The sequence below is a fragment of the Pseudophryne corroboree genome, chromosome 7 (assembly GCF_028390025.1).
Source record: "Pseudophryne corroboree isolate aPseCor3 chromosome 7, aPseCor3.hap2, whole genome shotgun sequence".
NCBI classification, from domain to species: domain Eukaryota; kingdom Metazoa; phylum Chordata; class Amphibia; order Anura; family Myobatrachidae; genus Pseudophryne; species Pseudophryne corroboree.
In genome coordinates this window covers 423,085,599-423,104,116 of record NC_086450.1, presented here as the reverse complement: position 1 = coordinate 423,104,116, position 18,518 = coordinate 423,085,599, and the positions used below count along the sequence as shown (strand labels likewise).

At 46.7% G+C, this 18,518-nt stretch overlaps 1 protein-coding gene across 2 annotated transcripts in view; it reads right to left on the bottom strand.

The window, feature by feature from the left end:
- Positions 1-18,518, bottom strand: part of LOC134945493 (rho GDP-dissociation inhibitor 2-like) — a 202,383-nt gene that overhangs the window by 82,905 nt on the left and 100,960 nt on the right. For both annotated transcript variants that reach the window (XM_063934818.1, XM_063934817.1), the window contains exon 2: positions 7,227-7,406. In XM_063934818.1, the coding sequence (XP_063790888.1) occupies positions 7,227-7,401 (175 nt within the window). In that variant the 5' untranslated portion in view covers positions 7,402-7,406. The remainder of the gene's footprint in view (positions 1-7,226; positions 7,407-18,518) is intronic.

Here is an 18,518-nt window from a genome sequence, read left to right as displayed (position 1 = left end):
GCTTAGAAGCAGGAGCACCCAGCTTGTTGGGTGCATACAGGATAAACAGCGAGTCAGATTTTCTGACTCCAGCCGTCCTGGAAACATATTTTCAGGGCCCTGACAACGTCTAGCAACTTGGAGTCCTCCAAGTCCCTAGTAGCCGCAGGCACCACCATAGGTTGGTTCAGGTGAAACGCTGAAACCACCTTAGGAAGAAACTGAGGACGAGTCCTCAATTCCGCCCTGTCCGAATGGAAAATCAGATAAGGGCTTTTACAGGATAAAGCCGCCAATTCTGACACGCGCCTGGCCCAGGCCAGGGCCAACAGCATGACCACCTTCCATGTGAGATATTTTAACTCCACAGATTTAAGTGGTTCAAACCAATGTGACTTTTGGAACCCAAAAACTACATTGAGATCCCAAGGTGCAACTGGAGGCACAAAAGGAGGCTGTATATACAGTACTCCTTTTACAAACGTCTGAACTTCAGGGACTGAAGCTAGTTCTTTTTGGAAGAAAATTGACAGGGCCGAAATTTGAACCTTAATGGACCCCAATTTCAGGCCCATAGACACTCCTGTTTGCAGGAAATGTAGGAATCGACCCAGTTGAAATTCCTCCGTCGGGCCTTACTGGCCTCGCACCACGCAACATATTTTCGCCAAATGCGGTGATAATGTTTTGCGGTTACATCCTTCCTGGCTTTGATCAGGATAGGGATGACTTCATCCGGAATGCCTTTTTCCTTCAGGATCCGGCGTTCAACCGCCATGCCGTCAAACGCAGCCGCGGTAAGTCTTGGAACAGACAGGGTCCTTGCTGGAGCAGGTCCCTTCTTAGAGGTAGAGGCCACGGATCCTCCGTGAGCATCTCTTGAAGTTCCGGTTACCAAGTCCTTCTTGGCCAATCCGGAGCCACGAATATAGTGCTTACTCCTCTCCATCTTATAATTCTCAGTACCTTGTGTATGAGAGGCAGAGGATGGAACACATACACTGACCGATACACCCACGGTGTTACCAGAGCGTCTACAGCTATTGCCTGAGGGTCCCTTGACCTGGCGCAATACCTGTCGAGTTTTTCCCAACGGTTTATAATCATGTGGAAGACTTCTGGGTGAAGTCCCCACTCTCCCGGGTGGAGGTCGTGTCTGCTGAGGAAGTCTGCTTCCCAGTTGTCCATTCCCGGAATGAACACTGCTGACAGTGCTATCACATGATTTTCCGCCCAGCGAAGAATCCTTGCAGCTTCTGCCATTGCCCTCCTGCTTCTTGTGCCACCCTGTCTGTTTACGTGGGTGACTGCCGTGATGTTGTCCGACTGGATCAACACCGGCTGACCTTGAAGCAGAGGTCTTGCTAAGCTTAGAGCATTGTAAATGGCCCTTAGCTTCAGGATATTTATGTGAAGTGATGTCTTCAGGCTTGACCATAAGCCCTGGAAATTCCTTCCCTGTGTGACTGCTCCCCAGCCTCGCAGGCTGGCATCCGTGGTCACCAGGACCCAGTCCTGAATGCCGAATCTGCGGCCCTCTAGAAGATGAGCACTCTGCAACCACCACAGGAGGGACACCCTTGTCCTTGGTGACAGGGTTATCCGCTGATGCATCTGAAGATGCGACCCGGACCATTTGTCCAGCAGGTCCCACTGGAAAGTTCTTGCGTGGAATCTGCCGAATGGGATTGCTTCGTAGGAAGCCACCATTTTTCCCAGAACCCTTGTGCATTGATGCACTGAGACTTGGCTCGGTTTTAGGAGGTTCCTGACTAGCTCGGATAACTCCCTGGCTTTCTCCTCCGGGAGAAACACCTTTTTCTGGACTGTGTCCAGGATCATCCCTAGGAACAGAAGACGAGTCGTCAGAACCAGCTGCGATTTTGGAATATTGAGAATCCAACCGTGCTGCCGCAACACTACCTGAGATAGTGCTACACCGACCTCCAACTGTTCTCTGGATCTTACCCTTATCAGGAGATCGTCCAAGTAAGGGATAACTAAAACTCCCTTCCTTCGAAGGAGTATCATCATTTCGGCCGTTACCTTGGTAAAGACCCGGGGTGCCGTGGACCATCCAAACGGCAGCGTCTGAAACTGATAGTGACAGCTCTGTACCACAAACCTGAGGTACCCTTGGTGAGAAGGGTAAATTGGGACATGAAGGTAAGCATCCTTGATGTCCCGAGACATCATGTAGTCCCCTTCTTCCAGGTTCGCAATCACTGCTCTGAGTGACTCCATCTTGAATTTGAACCTCCGTATGTAAGTGTTCAAAGATTTTAGATTTAGAATCGGTCTCACCGAGCCGTCCGGCTTCGGTACCACAACAGTGTGGAATAATACCCCGTTCCCTGTTGCAGGAGGGGTACCTTGATTATCACCTGCTGGGAATACAGCTTGTGAATGGCTTCCAAAACTGCCTCCCTGTCAGAGGGAGACGTCGGTAAAGCCGACTTTAGGAAAACGGCGAGGGGGAGACGTCTCGAATTCCAATTTGTACCCCTGAGATATCACCTGAAGGATCCAGGGGTCTACTTGCGAGTGAGCCCACTGCGCGCTGAAATTCATTGAGACGGGCCCCCACCGTGCCTGAGTCTGCTTGTAAAGCCCCAGCGTCATGCTGAGGGCTTGGCAGAGGCGGGAGAGGGCTTCTGTTCCTGGGAACTGGCTGATTTCTGCAGCCTTTTTCCTCTCCCTCTGTCACGGGGCAGAAATGAGGAACCTTTTGCCCGCTTGCCCTTCTGGGAACGAAAGGACTGCGCCTGATAATACGGCGTCTTCTTATGTTGAGAGGCGACCTGGGGTACAAACGTGGATTTCCCAGCTGTTGCCGTGGCCACCAGGTCTGAAAGACCGACCCCAAATAACTCCTCCCCTTTATAAGGCAATACTTCCAAATGCCGTTTGGAATCCGCATCACCTGACCACTGTCGTGTCCATAACCCTCTTCTGGCAGAAATGGAAAACGCACTTACACTTGATGCCAGTCGGCAAATATTCCGCTGTGCATCACGCATATATAGAAATGCATCTTTTAAATGCTCTATAGGCAATAATATACTGTCCCTATCTAGGGTATCAATATTTTCAGTCAGGGAATACGACCACGCCAACCCAGCACTGCACATCCAGGCTGAGGCGATTGCTGGTCGCAGTATAACACCAGTATGTGTGTAAATACATTTTAGGATACCCTCCTGCTTTCTATCAGCAGGATCCTTAAGGGCGGCCATCTCAGGAGAGGGTAGAGCCCTTGTTCTTACAAGCGTGTGAGCGCTTTACCCACCCTAGGGGGTGTTTCCCAACGCACCCTAACCTCTGGCGGGAAAGGATATAATGCCAATAACATTTTAGAAATTATCAGTTATCGGGGGAAACCCACGCATCATCACACACCTCATTTAATTTCTCAGATTCAGGAAAACTACAGGTAGTTTTTCCTCACCGAACATAATACCCCTTTTTGGTGGTACTCGTATTATCAGAAATGTGTAAAACATTTTTCATTGCCTCAATCATGTAACGTGTGGCCCTACTGGAAGTCACATTTGTCTCTTCACCGTCGACACTGGAGTCAGTATCCGTGTCGGCGTCTGTATCTGCCATCTGAGGTAACGGGCGCTTTAGAGCCCCTGACGGCCTATGAGACGTCTGGACAGGCACAAGCTGAGTAGCCGGCTGTCTCATGTCAACCACTGTCTTTTATACAGAGCTGACACTGTCACGTAATTCCTTCCAACAGTTCATCCACTCAGGTGTCGACCCCCTAGGGGGTGACATCACTATTACAGGCAATTTGCTCCGTCTCCACATCATTTTCCTCCTCATACATGTCGACACAAACGTACCGACACACAGCACACACACAGGGAATGCTCTGATAGAGGACAGGACCCCACCAGCCCTTTGGGGAGACAGAGGGAGAGTTTGCCAGCACACACCAGAGCGCTATATATATACAGGGATAACCTTATATAAGTGTTTTTCCCCTTATAGCTGCTGTATTTTTAATACTGCGCCTAATTAGTGCCCCCCTCTCTTTTTTAACCCTTTCTGTAGTGTAGTGACTGCAGGGGAGAGCCAGGGAGCTTCCCTCCAACGGAGCTGTGAGGGAAAATGGCGCCAGTGTGCCGAGGAGATATGCTCCGCCCCCTTCTCGGCGGCCTTATCTCCCGTTTTTCTGTGTATTCTGGCAGGGGTTAAAATTCATCCATAAAGCCCTGGGGGCTATATGTGATGTATTTTCGCCAGCCAAGGTGTTTTTATTGCTGCTCAGGGCGCCCCCCCCTAGCGCCCTGCACCCTCAGTGACCGAAGTGTGAAGTGTGCTGAGGAGCAATGGCGCACAGCTGCAGTGCTGTGCGCTACCTTGGTGAAGACAGGATGTCTTCTGCCGACGATTTTCCGGACCTCTTCTTGCTTCTGGCTCTGTAAGGGGGCCGGCGGCGCGGCTCCGGGACCGGACTCCATGGCTGGGCCTGTGTTCGATCCCTCTGGAGCTAATGGTGTCCAGTAGCCTAAGAAGCCCAATCCACTCTGCACGCAGGTGAGTTCGCTTCTTCTCCCCTTAGTCCCTCGATGCAGTGAGCCTGTTGCCAGCAGGTCTCACTGAAAATAAAAAACCTAAAACTAAACTTTTCACTAAGCAGCTCAGAAGAGCCACCTAGTGTGCACCCTTCTCGTTCGGGCACAAAAATCTAACTGAGGCTTGGAGGAGGGTCATAGGGGGAGGAGCCAGTGCACACCAGGTAGTCCTAAAGCTTTACTTTTGTGCCCAGTCTCCTGCGGAGCCGCTATTCCCCATGGTCCTTACGGAGTCCCCAGCATCCACTAGGACGTCAGAGAAATATATATATATATATATATATATATATATATATATATATATACACACACACATACACACACACACACACACACACACATATACATACACACACACACATATACATACACACACACACATATATATATTATATGCATTGCATTATATGCTGGTAAATGGGGCTGCAGTAGGAAAGGCCTAACTACAGTACTGCTGAAATAATAACCCACTTTAAAATCCAAGTTCTAAAGAGTCTTTCATATTAGATAATCCAGTAGAGATGCAGGAAGAGATACTTCATATTTCTAGTCACCCAGCTCTATATCAAGAACTAGACAGCTCCTTCAGAGATAACCATCACCTAATGCTCCTGTGTACGGCTCTCAGGATAAGCACAAACCCTGAGAGGTATTTCACAATGAACTTCGCTCTTGATTCCATTTAAAGCCTTCATTCCCCTCGCACTCTCCATTTTCTATTAGACTCTCTACAGACTTCTTGGTACGGATCTGCAGATAAGTGCCTACAGTACAGCTTAGCTCCTGTGATTAATCATCTCTAAAAGGCACATCTGTTCCGCCAGCTACCGCCTCGGAATACGCTCCGAATCCTTGTTACCATTCACCTGCCGGCACCTAGCACAGATGGCCAATCGCACAACGCGATGGCCAGAAGGGTTTTGTTTTTGTTTGTTTGTGTTTGCTTCGGATGTGTTGATGCTTAATCATCAGCTCATTGTACAAAGGATTACACGGTGTGAACACTAACGTTCAAGACAAAAGAATATACACAGAAAGGCCAGTTCTGAAGAGGAACGTAGACCGATCGATACTTTCTTCTCTAGCAACCGAGAGCCTGCAATCATTTCTTTCAATGTTGAAATTATTTGCAAAGGGGCTGAGTCAATGGGATAAAAAGAAAACAAGCCTAGATTCTCACAGGCAAAGGGCCACACATGGCTAGATGCATCATCGCTTGGAGAGTGATGAAATGGAGAGAGGAAAGGTACCAGGCAGTAAGTAAATAAATATATTATATACCTTCACAGGTAAGATCTGACCTCTTGTGAAGGGTATTTCCCTGTGATTTATTTTTGTGCAAGACCTGCGAGTGCCGCCCTGACCCGAGGGATATTGCATTGGTGGAGACACCCATTAATCGCACAGAAGTTTCTGATTTTCATGGATGTAAATATAAACGAGTGTTAAAAATTTGGTAAATCTATAGAGCTGTAAATTTGAGGCATCTTAATGTAAGTAAATATTAATCCATGATACTTGGAGTTACCTGTGGCAGATATGGTAAAAGGTGACGAGACCATTTTTGTAGTTTATTAAATTCTACACACTGGATGTGCAATCCAAATTTTGATCAGATAGTCGGTTATCGTTCACGCAAAGCAAGCCACGCATCGGTAATGTCGCCATTATGTCAACCCCCTCTTCATCTCCTTAGGGGAGACTTCTTAAAATTCCAAATACGCAATTTTCCCATTTCCTATCTGCAGAATACCTAGGTTACATTTCATTCTCCTAACATTTCGGGAAGTAAGAGAATTAGTGATTCAGTCAATGAATGAGGGCATATGATAGAGAGAGAGAGAGAGAGAGAGAGAGAGAGAGAGATATTGCCCAGAATGACAATAAGGCAGTAAGATTTTTATAGTACTAAAACAAGGGGAGGTAACCTGCGTTAGTCCTGCTGTTGTGGAACTACACCTCCCAGTGTTCCCTACCATAGTATTGCTCTTAGGACATGCTTAGGACTGTAGCAGGGCATGCTGGGATCTGTCATTCCACTGCAATTGGAGCACCACAAGATGCTTAGCCCTGTGATAAAACATGGTCTTCCTTTAAAGCAGAGAGATTACCAGTTCACTCATGTTTTACTGCATATACAAATGGTAAATGGTGCCAAATTTGACACTTACAGTTGTTATTTAAAAAAAAAAAAAAAAGATTTAACAATTGAGAGAAAAGGTGTAACTAAAGAAAATATAATTACATTCAAAAAAGTTTACAGTCACCTCGGAGAGGCTGAATTATAAAATAATCCACAATAGCATTACGCACAATGCCATCTTAATGTGTGTCTTTAGACAACTGCAAGCTAGAAATAACAAGTCTTATTTAAAGAAACCCCTTCCCTGGAGGAATCAGTCCATAATGAAACAGAAATGAAGTATTATATTCATTTCATCAAATACATTTTAAAAGAGAATTTACAGATTAAGGGAATAACCCCATTTAATTGCAATGCTGTTATCTGTTTAACAGGTTGTATGATGTCTTGAGTCTAAATATTGCCACATAAACGGCTCCAAAGCCAAAATAGGACACCTGCGTTTCCCCAGAGTTGCTGCTTTAGTGGATATATGTGAAAACAGTAACAGATATCCCCGTATGAGAGTCGCGACTTACCCACGGTGGCCGGCAAGTTACCCAGCAGAGTCTGCTTGTATTTGGTAAGGCTTTCGTCATCTTTGTCCAGTTCCTGGATCTCCTGTAAAGACTTCTTCTCAGGGGCCTTGTAATTCAGGTCAACCTCATCTTCTGCATCATCTTCAATGGGTTTAATTCCATCTTTGTCAGCCATGATGTCTGGAAACATAAGAAAAGGAGTAAGAAGAGACGCTATTTCTGACCAGAAGATGGACAATCAACCGGACTTCCTTTAGTCTGGTTGTATATATTGAGGATATGTATAAATAACATTGCATTTTCGTTGCAAAGATCCACAGCCATCAATGGTTTATTCACTTATTTGTCTAGCGTAATCAATGTCAATAAATGTGAGAGCTTCTATGCAACATCTGCACTTTAGAAGTAAAGCCACTTCAGACATTGGGAAGTCTCTCTTGGGAGTTATTTGAAAGGTAGTAATCAGAAATTTGCTGTATTTTGTAATCCACCATGATGTGGTGGCAGGGCCATAGCCAAAACTTAGTGGGCCCATAGCAACATTTTGAAGTGGCCCCTGTCCCATTGATTCTACAGTGACACCACTCTGCAGCAATTGTTAATGTTATGCCCCATAGTTGTGCGCTAGTTTATTTTCTGAAACATAGTAGTGCCCTAGTTAATGTTATGCCTCATAGTATTGCCTTAGTTCACATTATGTTACATTGTAGGGCCACCAGTACACACGCAACACAGTACCCATAATTCACATTATGACATACAGTGCTCCCAGTTCATAGTATGCCACATTACAGTGTACCCAGTTCTTATATTATGTAACATTACAACGCCCTCCAGTTTATTTTATACAACATTACAGTGAGCAGGTAAGGGAGCATAACTAGATATATTGTAGGCCCCAAGGCAAAAGTTTGTAAGGGCCCATATGTACACCCTATTGTGAAAATGTATATGACACATAACTTTGACAGGAAAGGTGGGCCCCTTTCAGCTCTGGGACCCATATTCCTGCTCAAGGGCACAGCACATACAGCAACATAATTTACTTCAGAGTATGCAGCACAAACTATAGATTCCATTAACACAGGCCATTTTATGAAACTAGTTCTGAAAAAGTTGGCATGTATAAGTAACGGCTAATAAGAAAACTGAAGTTGGGTGCCACCACAAAAGCACAGCGGCAACAGCCCAAACATCTTTTGGTATCAAGGCTAGCCGGATAATTACATTGGAAGGCCATCTCATGCCGTGTGATCCCATCCTGATCTATCAAAGAAAATAATGCAGATCAAATCTGCTGAGAGGTTATGTTAAACCTGAACAATAGGAACATTTCATAATTCCGTTGTGAGAAATAACACAAAAACTGTCACACTCTGACGAATACAGCACAGTGTGCACTGGGATTTCTGTGATAATTGCAGATTAAATCTATTGACAGGCAGGATTTAATTTATTTATTTTCAACTTACAAAGTGATCTAAACGAAAGCAGAGAGTGAGAGTAGTGGAAAACTAATTAGAAGATAATAGAATTCGCTCGGCCACTTAAAGTAAAAGTATGCATTAGTTGACACATGACAAATGAGAAGCGGACGGCTGCTTAGCAACAGCACATCATCATGTTAATGTAATACATTGGTTATTTAGCAAAATAAAATAGTTTTTTTTACCTGTCAAGATTATAATAAGATTTTAAACCTACCAGTAAATCTTTTTCTCCTAGTCCGTAGAGGATGCTGGGGACTCCGTAAGGACCATGGGGTATAGACGGCTCTGCAGGAGACATGGGCACTGTAAAGCTTTAGAATGGGTGTGCACTGGCTCCTCCCTCTATGCCCCTCATTCAGACCTCAGTTAGGACTGTGCCCAGAGGAGACTGACAGTACGAGGAAAAGGATTTTGTTATCTAAGGGCGAGATACACACCAGCCCACACCATGTACAACATGGTATACAATAACCAGTTAACAGTATGAACAAAACAGCGTCAGCCAGAGGCCGATAACTTAACCCTTAAGTATGCAATAACTATATACAAGTCTTGCAGAATGTTTCCGCACTGGGACGGGCGCCCAGCATCCTCTACGGACTAGGAGAAAAAGATTTACCGGTAGGTTTAAAATCTTATTTTCTCTTACGTCCTAGAGGATGCTGGGGACTCCGTAAGGACCATGGGGTTTATACCAAAGCTCCAGAACGGGCGGGAGAGTGCGGATGACTCTGCAGCACCGACTGAGCAAACACGAGGTCCTCATCGGCCACGGTATCAACTTGTAGCACTTAGCAAAAGTGTTTGACCCCGACCAAGTAGCTGCTCGGCAAAGCTGTAATGCCGAGACGCCTCGGGCATCCACCCAAGAAGAGCCCACCTTCCTAGTGGAATGGGCCTTTACTGAATTTGGTACCGGCAATCTTGCCGTAGAATGAGCCTGCTGAATCGCATTACAGATCCAGCGAGCAATAGTCTGCTTAGATACCTTGTTGGCTGCATACAGTACAAACAGTGCATCTGTTTTCCTAAACGTAGCCGTTCTGGCTAAATAAATCTTTAAGGCCCTGACTACATCAAGGGACTTGGAATTCTCCAAGGATCCCGTAGCCACAGGCACCACAATAGGTTGATTCATATGAAATGACGAAACCACTTTAGGCAGAAATTGAGGAAGAGTCCTCAACTCTGCTCGATCTGCATGGAAAATCAGATAGGGGCTCTTGAAATACAAGGCCGCCAACTCGGACACCCGCCTCGCAGATGCCAAGGCCAATAACATGACCACTTTCCAAGTGAGAAAACTTCAATTCAACTGTTTGAAGCGGTTCAAACCAGTATGACTCAAGGAAACTACCACGTTATGGTCCCATGGTGCCACTGGGGGCACAAAAAGAGGTTGGATGTGCAACACTCCTTTTACCAAAGTCTGGACTTCTGTGAGAGAAGCCAATTCCTTCTGCAAGAATATGGATAAGGCAGAAATCTGCACCTTAATTGAGCCTAACTTTAGGCCCATATCCACTCCTGTCTGTAGAAAATGGAGAAAACGTCCCAGTTGGAAATCCTCAGTAGAAGCATCCTTGGCTTCACACCAAGACCCATATTTTCTCCAGATACGGTGATAGTGTTTCGCCGTAACATCTTTTCTAGCTTTAATAAGAGTAGGAATGACCTCCTCTGGAATACTCTTTTTAGCTAGGGTTTGGTGTTCAACCGCCATGCTCTTGGAACACGCACGGCCCCTGTAGTAGCAGGTCCTCCCTGAGAGGAAGGGGCCACGGATCTTCTGAGAGCAGTCCCTGAAGATCTGCCCTTCGAGGCCAATCTGGAACAATGAGTATCGTCTGCACTCTTGTTCGTCTTATGATTCTCAATATTTTTGAGATGAGAGGAAGTAGGGGGAACACATAGACCGACTGAAACACCCACGGTGTCACCCGGGCATCCACCGTCACTGCCTGAGGGTCCCTCGACCTGGAACAATACGTCCGAATCTTCCTGTTGAGGCGTGATGCCATCATGTCTATTTGAGGAAGTCCCCAACGACTTGTCACCTCTGTAAAGACTTCTTGATGAAGTCCCCACTCTCCTGGATGGAGATCATGTCTGCTGAGGAAGTCTGCTTCCCAGTTGTCCACTCTGGAATGTAGACCGCTGACAGAGCGCTTACATGATTTTCCGCCCAGCGAAGAATCCTGGTGGATTCTGCCATTTCTGCTCTCCTTTTTGTCCCGCCCTGGCGGTTCACATGCGCCACGGCCGTGACGTTGTCTGACTTGATCAGAACAGGTAGGTTGCGAAGAAAATTCTCCGCTTGTTTGAGTCCGTTGTAAATGGCCCTCAATTTCAGCAAAATGATGTGTAGGCAAGCCTCTTGGCTTGACCATATTCCCTGAAAATTGGGACACATGGGAGAGCTGGCTAGAGTGACACGGGGGAGCTGAAGTTTATTATGTGAATCTGGCTTTTTCAATTATATTTTGTGAAAGTGGCTTTTTCAATGGATCTGGTTTTAAAAAAATTATTTTATGTCGTTCTGGCTTTTTCAATGCATTTTATACCAGGGGTGTGGCCTAGCAGGCACAAGGCCACATTCCATATTTGCATGAGCGCCATCGGCTCGATGTCAGCTCTTTGATGTACCCAACAAGGTTTTTTGGCTCTTTGTCACTGACTGGTTGGCCACCCCTGCTCTAGAAGGTGAGCACTCTGGAGCCACCACAGGAGAGAGAGACCCTGGCCCGGGGGGACAGGGAAATCTTCCGATGCATGTGCAGGTGGGACCCTGCCCACTTGTACAGAAGGTCCCACTGAAAAGTCCGTGTGGAATGGCCTCTTAGGCCGCCACCATCTTTCCTAATACATGAGTGCATTCATGAACTGACACTCTTTTAGGCTTTAACAGGTCTCTGACCATGTTCTGGAGTACTTGGGCTTTTTACTCTGGGAGAAAGACCTTTCGTTTTTCTGTGTCCAGAATCATGCCCAAAAAAAACGACAGTCGAGTTGTTGGAATCAACTGCGACTCTGGTAGATTTAGGATCCAGCCGTGTTGTTGTAGTATTCTCAGGGAGAGAGATACGCTTTGTAACAATTTTTCCCTTGAACTCGCCTTTATCAGGAGATCTCCAAGTACGGGATAATTGTGACGCCTTGCTTGCGCAGGAGCACCATAATTTCTGCCATTACCTTGTTGAGACCGTGGAAAACCCAAACGGCAACGTCTGAAATTGGTAATAACAATCTTGTACAGCGAATCTCAGGTACGCCTGATGAGGAGGATAAATGGGGACATGAAGGTCTGCATCCTTTATGTCTAGTGACACCATAAAATTCCCCCCTTCCAGGCTGGAGATCACTGCCCGGAGAGATTCCATCTTGAATTTGAACCTTTTCAGATATAGGTTCAGGGATTTTAGATTCATAATGGGCCTGACCGAGCCATCCGGTTTCGGGACCACAAAAAGGCTTGAATAAAAACCCTTCCCCTGTTGTAGAAGGGGAACCTTGATAATCGCTTACTGATGATACAGTTTCTGTACGGCAGCTGCCACTGTTTCCCTCTCTGGGGAGGAAACTGGCAAGACTGATTTGAAAAATCGGTGAGGAGGCACATCTTCGAATTCTAGTTTGCATCCCTGGGATACAATTTCTACCGCCCAAGGATCCAAGTCAGACTGAACCCAGACTTGGCTGAAGAGTCGAAGACGTGCCCCCACCGGCGCAGACTCCCTCAGCGGAGCCCCAGCGTCATGCAGTGGATTCTGTAGAGGACGGGGAGGCCTTTTGTCCCTGGGAACTTGCCGTAGCAGGCGTTCTTTTCCCTCTACTTCCACCTCTGGCGAGGAAGGAAGAGCCCCGACCCTTTCTGAACTTATGCGACCGAAAGGACTGCATCTGATATTGAGGTGTTTTCTTTTGCTGTGGGGGAACATAAGGCAAAAAAGAAGATTTACCCGCGGTAGCTGTGGTAACCAGATCCGCGAGGCCCTCCCCAAATAAAACTTCACCTTTGTAAGGCAAAGTCTCAATATGTCTTTTTGAATCAGCATCACCCGTCCATTGGCGGGTCCACAGGGACCGTCTAGCAGAAATTGCAATGGCATTGGCTCTTGAACCCAACAGCCCAATATCTCTCGCAGCTCCTCTCATATATAATGCTGCGTCTTAAATGTGACCCAAGGTCAACAAAATGGTATCTTTATCTAGGGTGTCAATGTCAGACGACAAGGTATCTGCCCACGCTGCAACTGCGCTACCCCCCCCCCCCCCCGCGCCCACTTGCCGACGCTACTGCCGGCCTTAGTAGGGCACCCGTATGTGTATAAATTGATTTTAAGGCAGTTTCCTGTCTGCAATCAGCAGGATCCTTGAGGGCTGCCGTATCAAGGGATGGTAGCGCCACCTTTTTTGACAAGCGCGTTAAAGCCTTGTCCACCGTGGGTGAGGATTCCCACCGTAACCTGTCCTGGGAGTGGAAAGGTTACGCCATAATAATTCTCTTGGGAATCTGCAGTTTCTTATCTGGAGTCTCCCAAGCTTTTTCAAACAGGGCGTTCAGCTCATGAGATGGGGAAAAGTTACCTCAGGTTTCTTTTCCTTAAACATGCAGACCCTTGTGTCAGGGACAGAGGGGTCCTCAGTGATATGCAAAACATCTTTTATTGCAACAATCATATATTGACTACTCTTGGCCACCCTTGGGTGCCACTTATCATCATCGACACTGGAGTCGGAATCCGTGTCGGTATCAGTGTCTACTACCTGTGAAAGGGGACGTTTCTGAGACCCCGAAGGGCCCTGTGACACAGTCAAAGCTATGGATTGACTCCCTGCTTTTTCCTTGGACTCAGCTTTGTCCAATCTTTTGTGTAATAAAGTCACATTAGCATTTAAAACATTCCACATATTCATCCAATCAGGTGTCGGCGGCGCCGACGGAGACACCACAATCATCTGCTCTGCCTCCTCCCTAGATGAGCCTTCCACCTCAGACATGTCGACACACACGTACTGACACTCCCACACACACTGGGATACCCAATATTATGGGGACTGACCCACAATAAGGCCCTTAGGAGAGACAGAGAGAGAGTATGCCAGCACACACCCAGCGCCACTGTACACAAGACAAAAATCCCAGCCTGTCAGCGCTTTTTATATATATGTGTAAAAACACCACATTTTTGCGCCAAATAATGTGCTCCCCCCCCCCTCGTTTTGGCCCTCTGTACTAACGGCATGGGAGAGTCCGGGGCCGCTTCTCTGCAGCATGCTGAGGAGAAAATGGGGCTGGTTAGTGCTGGAGGATCAAGCTCCGCCCCCTGACGGTGGGCTTCGGTCCCGCTCTAAATCTTTATACTGGCGGGGGATTTGGAATTATATAGCCTACTACAGTATATATAAGTACTCTGCCAGTCTTATCTGAGGTATATTTGTGCTGCCCAGGGCACCCCCCCTGCGCCCTTACTGTGGCGCCTGTGTGTGTGAGCTGGGAGCAATGGCGCGCAGCGTTACCACTGCGCGTTACCTCATGAAGATCTGAAGTCTTCTGCTGCCTTTGAAGTCTTCTTTCTTCTTATACTCACCCGGCTTCTATATTCCGGCTCTGTGAGGAGGACGGCGGCGCGGCTCCGGGACGAACTGCGAGGGTGAGACCTGCGTTCCGACTCCCTCTGGAGCTATTGGTGTCCAGTAGCCTAAGAAGCAGAGCCTATCATTTAAGTAGGTCTGCTTCTCTCCCCTCAGTCCCACGATGCAGGGAGCCTGTTGCCAGCAGTGCTCTCTGAAAATAATAAACCTAACAAAAGCTTTTTCAGAGAAACTCAGGAGAGCTCCCCTGCAGTGCATCCAGTCTCCACTGGGCACAGGAACTAACTGAGGTCTGGAGGAGGGGCATAGAGGGAGGAGCCAGTGCACACCCATTCTAAAGCTTTACAGTGCCCATGTCTCCTGCGGAGCCGTCTATACCCCATGGTCCTTACGGAGTCCCCAGCATCCTCTAGGAAGTAAGAGAAAACTATATGCAGATGTTATAATAAAGTCCATATTGTTAGTATAGTTGGCAGATGATTATTATTAAGAAACCCCCCCCCCCCCCCTGACCACACAGCTAATGCCCTGAGCTATTCAATTATTAGCCAATTTCCCTGGGCCTGAGCTAATCAATTATTAGCCAATATCCCTGGGCTGTAGGTCCGCATCTAAACCATACATTTCAGGCTCCTGAGGCTGTTAAGTGCACTCTCCGAGTCTTACCACACTGGCGTAGCGGTATTAACCGAAAAACTCCAGGCAGAGACTTATCCATGCGGTAAGCCCGGTTGCTACATTTAATTTGCCCATATGAAGGATAACAACTCCCCACTCTGTTTTAGTGAGCTGTAACTGAGGTTTGTGAATACCTACAAGTACCCTGCACAGCAGTTAGTCTCATCTAGTGATTTGTCTTGCTGTATTTACCCCATCTGCCTCAGACTCTAAGAAGTGTTGGTCCAGTGTAGCCTGAGCACCAAACTCTGGGTTCACGGCCAGAGATCACTTCTTATTGCTCTTTAGAAGTGTAATACGTAACATAACATAGTTGGGGCTTAGTGTATTTCACTCTTAAATACATTACCAGCAACAAAGATTCAATAAAGCACGAAAGCTGCCAGTACTTCTGAGGAGGCATTTGCTCACAACCTATGGGAGGTGCGAACAAAATCAGCCTACTGTAATGGGCACAACAACTGTACCAACAGGCATTCAATTTATTATGCCCCTTAGTCTGTGTCTGTATTCAGTATATGGATAAATATTCACTATGACTTATGTTGTGCCATATGCTAGCTGTGGTCTATTTTTGCTCTCCAAACTATATAGCATTAAATGTATAGAGCAATAGAGCATTCTTCCACCCCTCCAAAGGTCACCATGTACCAGAGCCGGCCATAGGCAAACTAGGCAATTGCCTAGGGCATTTGATATGCCTAGGGGCATCAGCAGGTTCTGCTGATTAAAATGATATGCGGCATGCCTATATTCTGTGTGTAGCATTTCATATGCAGATACAGCCACAGTCTCACACAGTATATAGGCATGATGCATATCAGTTTAATCAGCAGAAGCTGCTTGTGCATCCTAGCCACATAGCAATGCAAATAAGATGCATTTTCATAAAAAAAAATGTGCCCGACGTTAGCATTGAGGCAAGATTTATGAGGACACATCTGTATCCAAGCAGAGGCAGAGGTCACAGTGTTAGTGGCAGTGTGAGTGCTGTGTGCATGTGAGTGGGTTGGTTGTGCAGTAGTGTTCGGAATATGTGTAAGGAGCATTGTGTGTGTCATGTAAAAATGCATCAATAATGTACAACATATGTGTAAGGGACACTATGTGTGTCATTATGTGTATAAGGGCATTAATAATGTGCGGCATATGTGTAACAGGGTACTACTGTATGTGTGTCATTATGTGTATAGGGGCACCAATGTGCAGCAAATAGACATTACGTGTAAAAGGGCAATAATAAAGGTTGTCATAATGTGTAAGGCGCATTATGTTTATAAGGACAATAATGTGTCTCATGTGTAAGCGGCATTACTGTGTGGACTAAGGTGCTCTACTATGTGGCAATGTGTATAGAAAGGCAGTGATCGCGCTGAGCAAAAAAAAAAAAAAGTGGGTCCCAGGGACCACTCACTTAAAAAAAATTGGGGTCCTACTCCACTTTTTCTGGGTCCCATAACAATCTATGCTTTTGAGCTCCCCGTTTGCCTTTAGACCATCCCACATGTTGTACACAAGGCTGCTGTACACTATGAATGTCACCTTTTCAGTACTGATAATACATTGCCTTGATCTTATATAGACAACTGTAGTAGCTACAGTAAATACAATTCTAGATATGTACTTCGATCACTTTACATCCACTGTTTTATGAGAAACAACTTTGCAATGGTAATCTTGTTCCTAAATACCCAAGAAAGGCGAGTTTTGGTTGTCAAGGTCTCTGCAACGGGATGTAGTTATATTGCCGGCGGTCAGGATACTGATGCCAGAATCCCGTCCACTGACCATGCCGCCAGCCGGAACCCGGCTAACGGGTTATTCTCACTCGTGGGTGTCCACGACAGCCATAGAGTGGGTATAGAACCTGTGGCAAGCACAGAGAACCAAGCCTGCAAGGGGCTTTGTTGCGCTCGTCCTGGCTGCCGGCATTCCAACGACCAGGATCCTGGCGTCCGCATGCTGACTGCCAGAATCCCGGTTGCCAGCAGCACATACCAAATGGCTCTGCAACAATACATTACATTGTATTGCATAATTAGCTACTGACATGTGACAGGTACTGGTACCTCAAGTATAATGCCAATGAACTGCCTAATGGTGACCAGCATTACTAACCTGGCATAATCAGCCTTACAGGAGGTAGATGGGTTCTGCAATCAATATGTAAGAAGTGGATGCAGTCAATATACCAGCTGTCGGGATCCCGGCGTTCAAGAGACCGATACCAGAATCCCAACAGTTGGTGAAATACCGACAGGCGGAATCCCGAACACTGCCGGATATTCCCACTCGGTTGGTGGGTCCATGCCACCAACCGAATGGGAATAGAACCTGTGGCAAGCGAGGCGAGTGTAGCAAGATCGCGGGCGGACTTGCCGCCAGGATTCCAACAAATGGGATGCCGTCTGGCGGGATATCATATGTATCCCGTATGAAGTACTGTGGTAACACCCTATAGGTCTCCTCACTAGCTGCACTACATGATGCCAGTATCAGTAACTGTCACAAATCAGCTCCTCTGTGCTGCTTACTCTATCCCACACCGCTTGAAAAAAAAAAAAAATAAATAAAAAAAAAAAACAAAAAAAAAAAATCAGGTATGGACTTTTATATGATAAAGCCGATAATTCCGAAACACGCCTTGCAGAAGCTAAGGCCAACAACATGACCACTTTCCAAGTGAGTTATTTCAACTCCACTGTTTTGAGTGGTTCAAACCAAGGTGACTTGAGGAAACTTAATACCACGTTAAGATCCCAAGGCGCCACCGGAGGTACAAAGGAAGGCTGAATATGCAGCACTCCCTTCACAAAAGTCTGTACTTCAGGGAGAGAAGCCAATTCTTTTTGAAAGAAAATGGATAAGGCCGAAATTTGGACCTTTATAATTTTAGACCCAAATTCACTCCCGTTTGAAGGAAGTGAAGCAGACGGCCCAAATGGAACTCCTCCGTAGGAGCAGCTCTGGCCTCACACCAAGAAACATATTTCCGCCATATACAGTGATAATGTTTCGAGGTCACATCCTTCCTAGCCTTGATCAGGGTAGGAATGACCTCCTCCAGAATCCCTTTTTCAGCTAGGATCCGGCGTTCAACCGCCATGCCGTCACACGCAGCAGCGGTTAGTCTTGGAACAGACAGGGCCCCTGCTGCAGCAGGTCCTGCCTTAGAGGAAGAGGCTATGGATCTTCTGTGAGCAACTCTTGCAGCTCCGGATACCAAGTCCTCCTTGGCCAATCTGGAACAATGAGAATTGTTCTGACCCTTCTTAGTCTTATTAATCTCAACACCTTGGGTATGAGAGGCAGAGGAGGAAACACATAGACCGATCTGAACACCCATGGTTTCACCAGAGCGTCTACCGCTACCGCCTGAGGGTCTCTTGACCTGGCGCAATACCTCTTTAGCTTTTTGTTGAGATGGGACACCATCATGTCTATTTGAGGCAGTCCCCACCAATCCACGATCTGTGTGAAGACTTCTTGATGAAGTCCCCACTCTCCCGGATGCAGGTCGTGCCTGCTG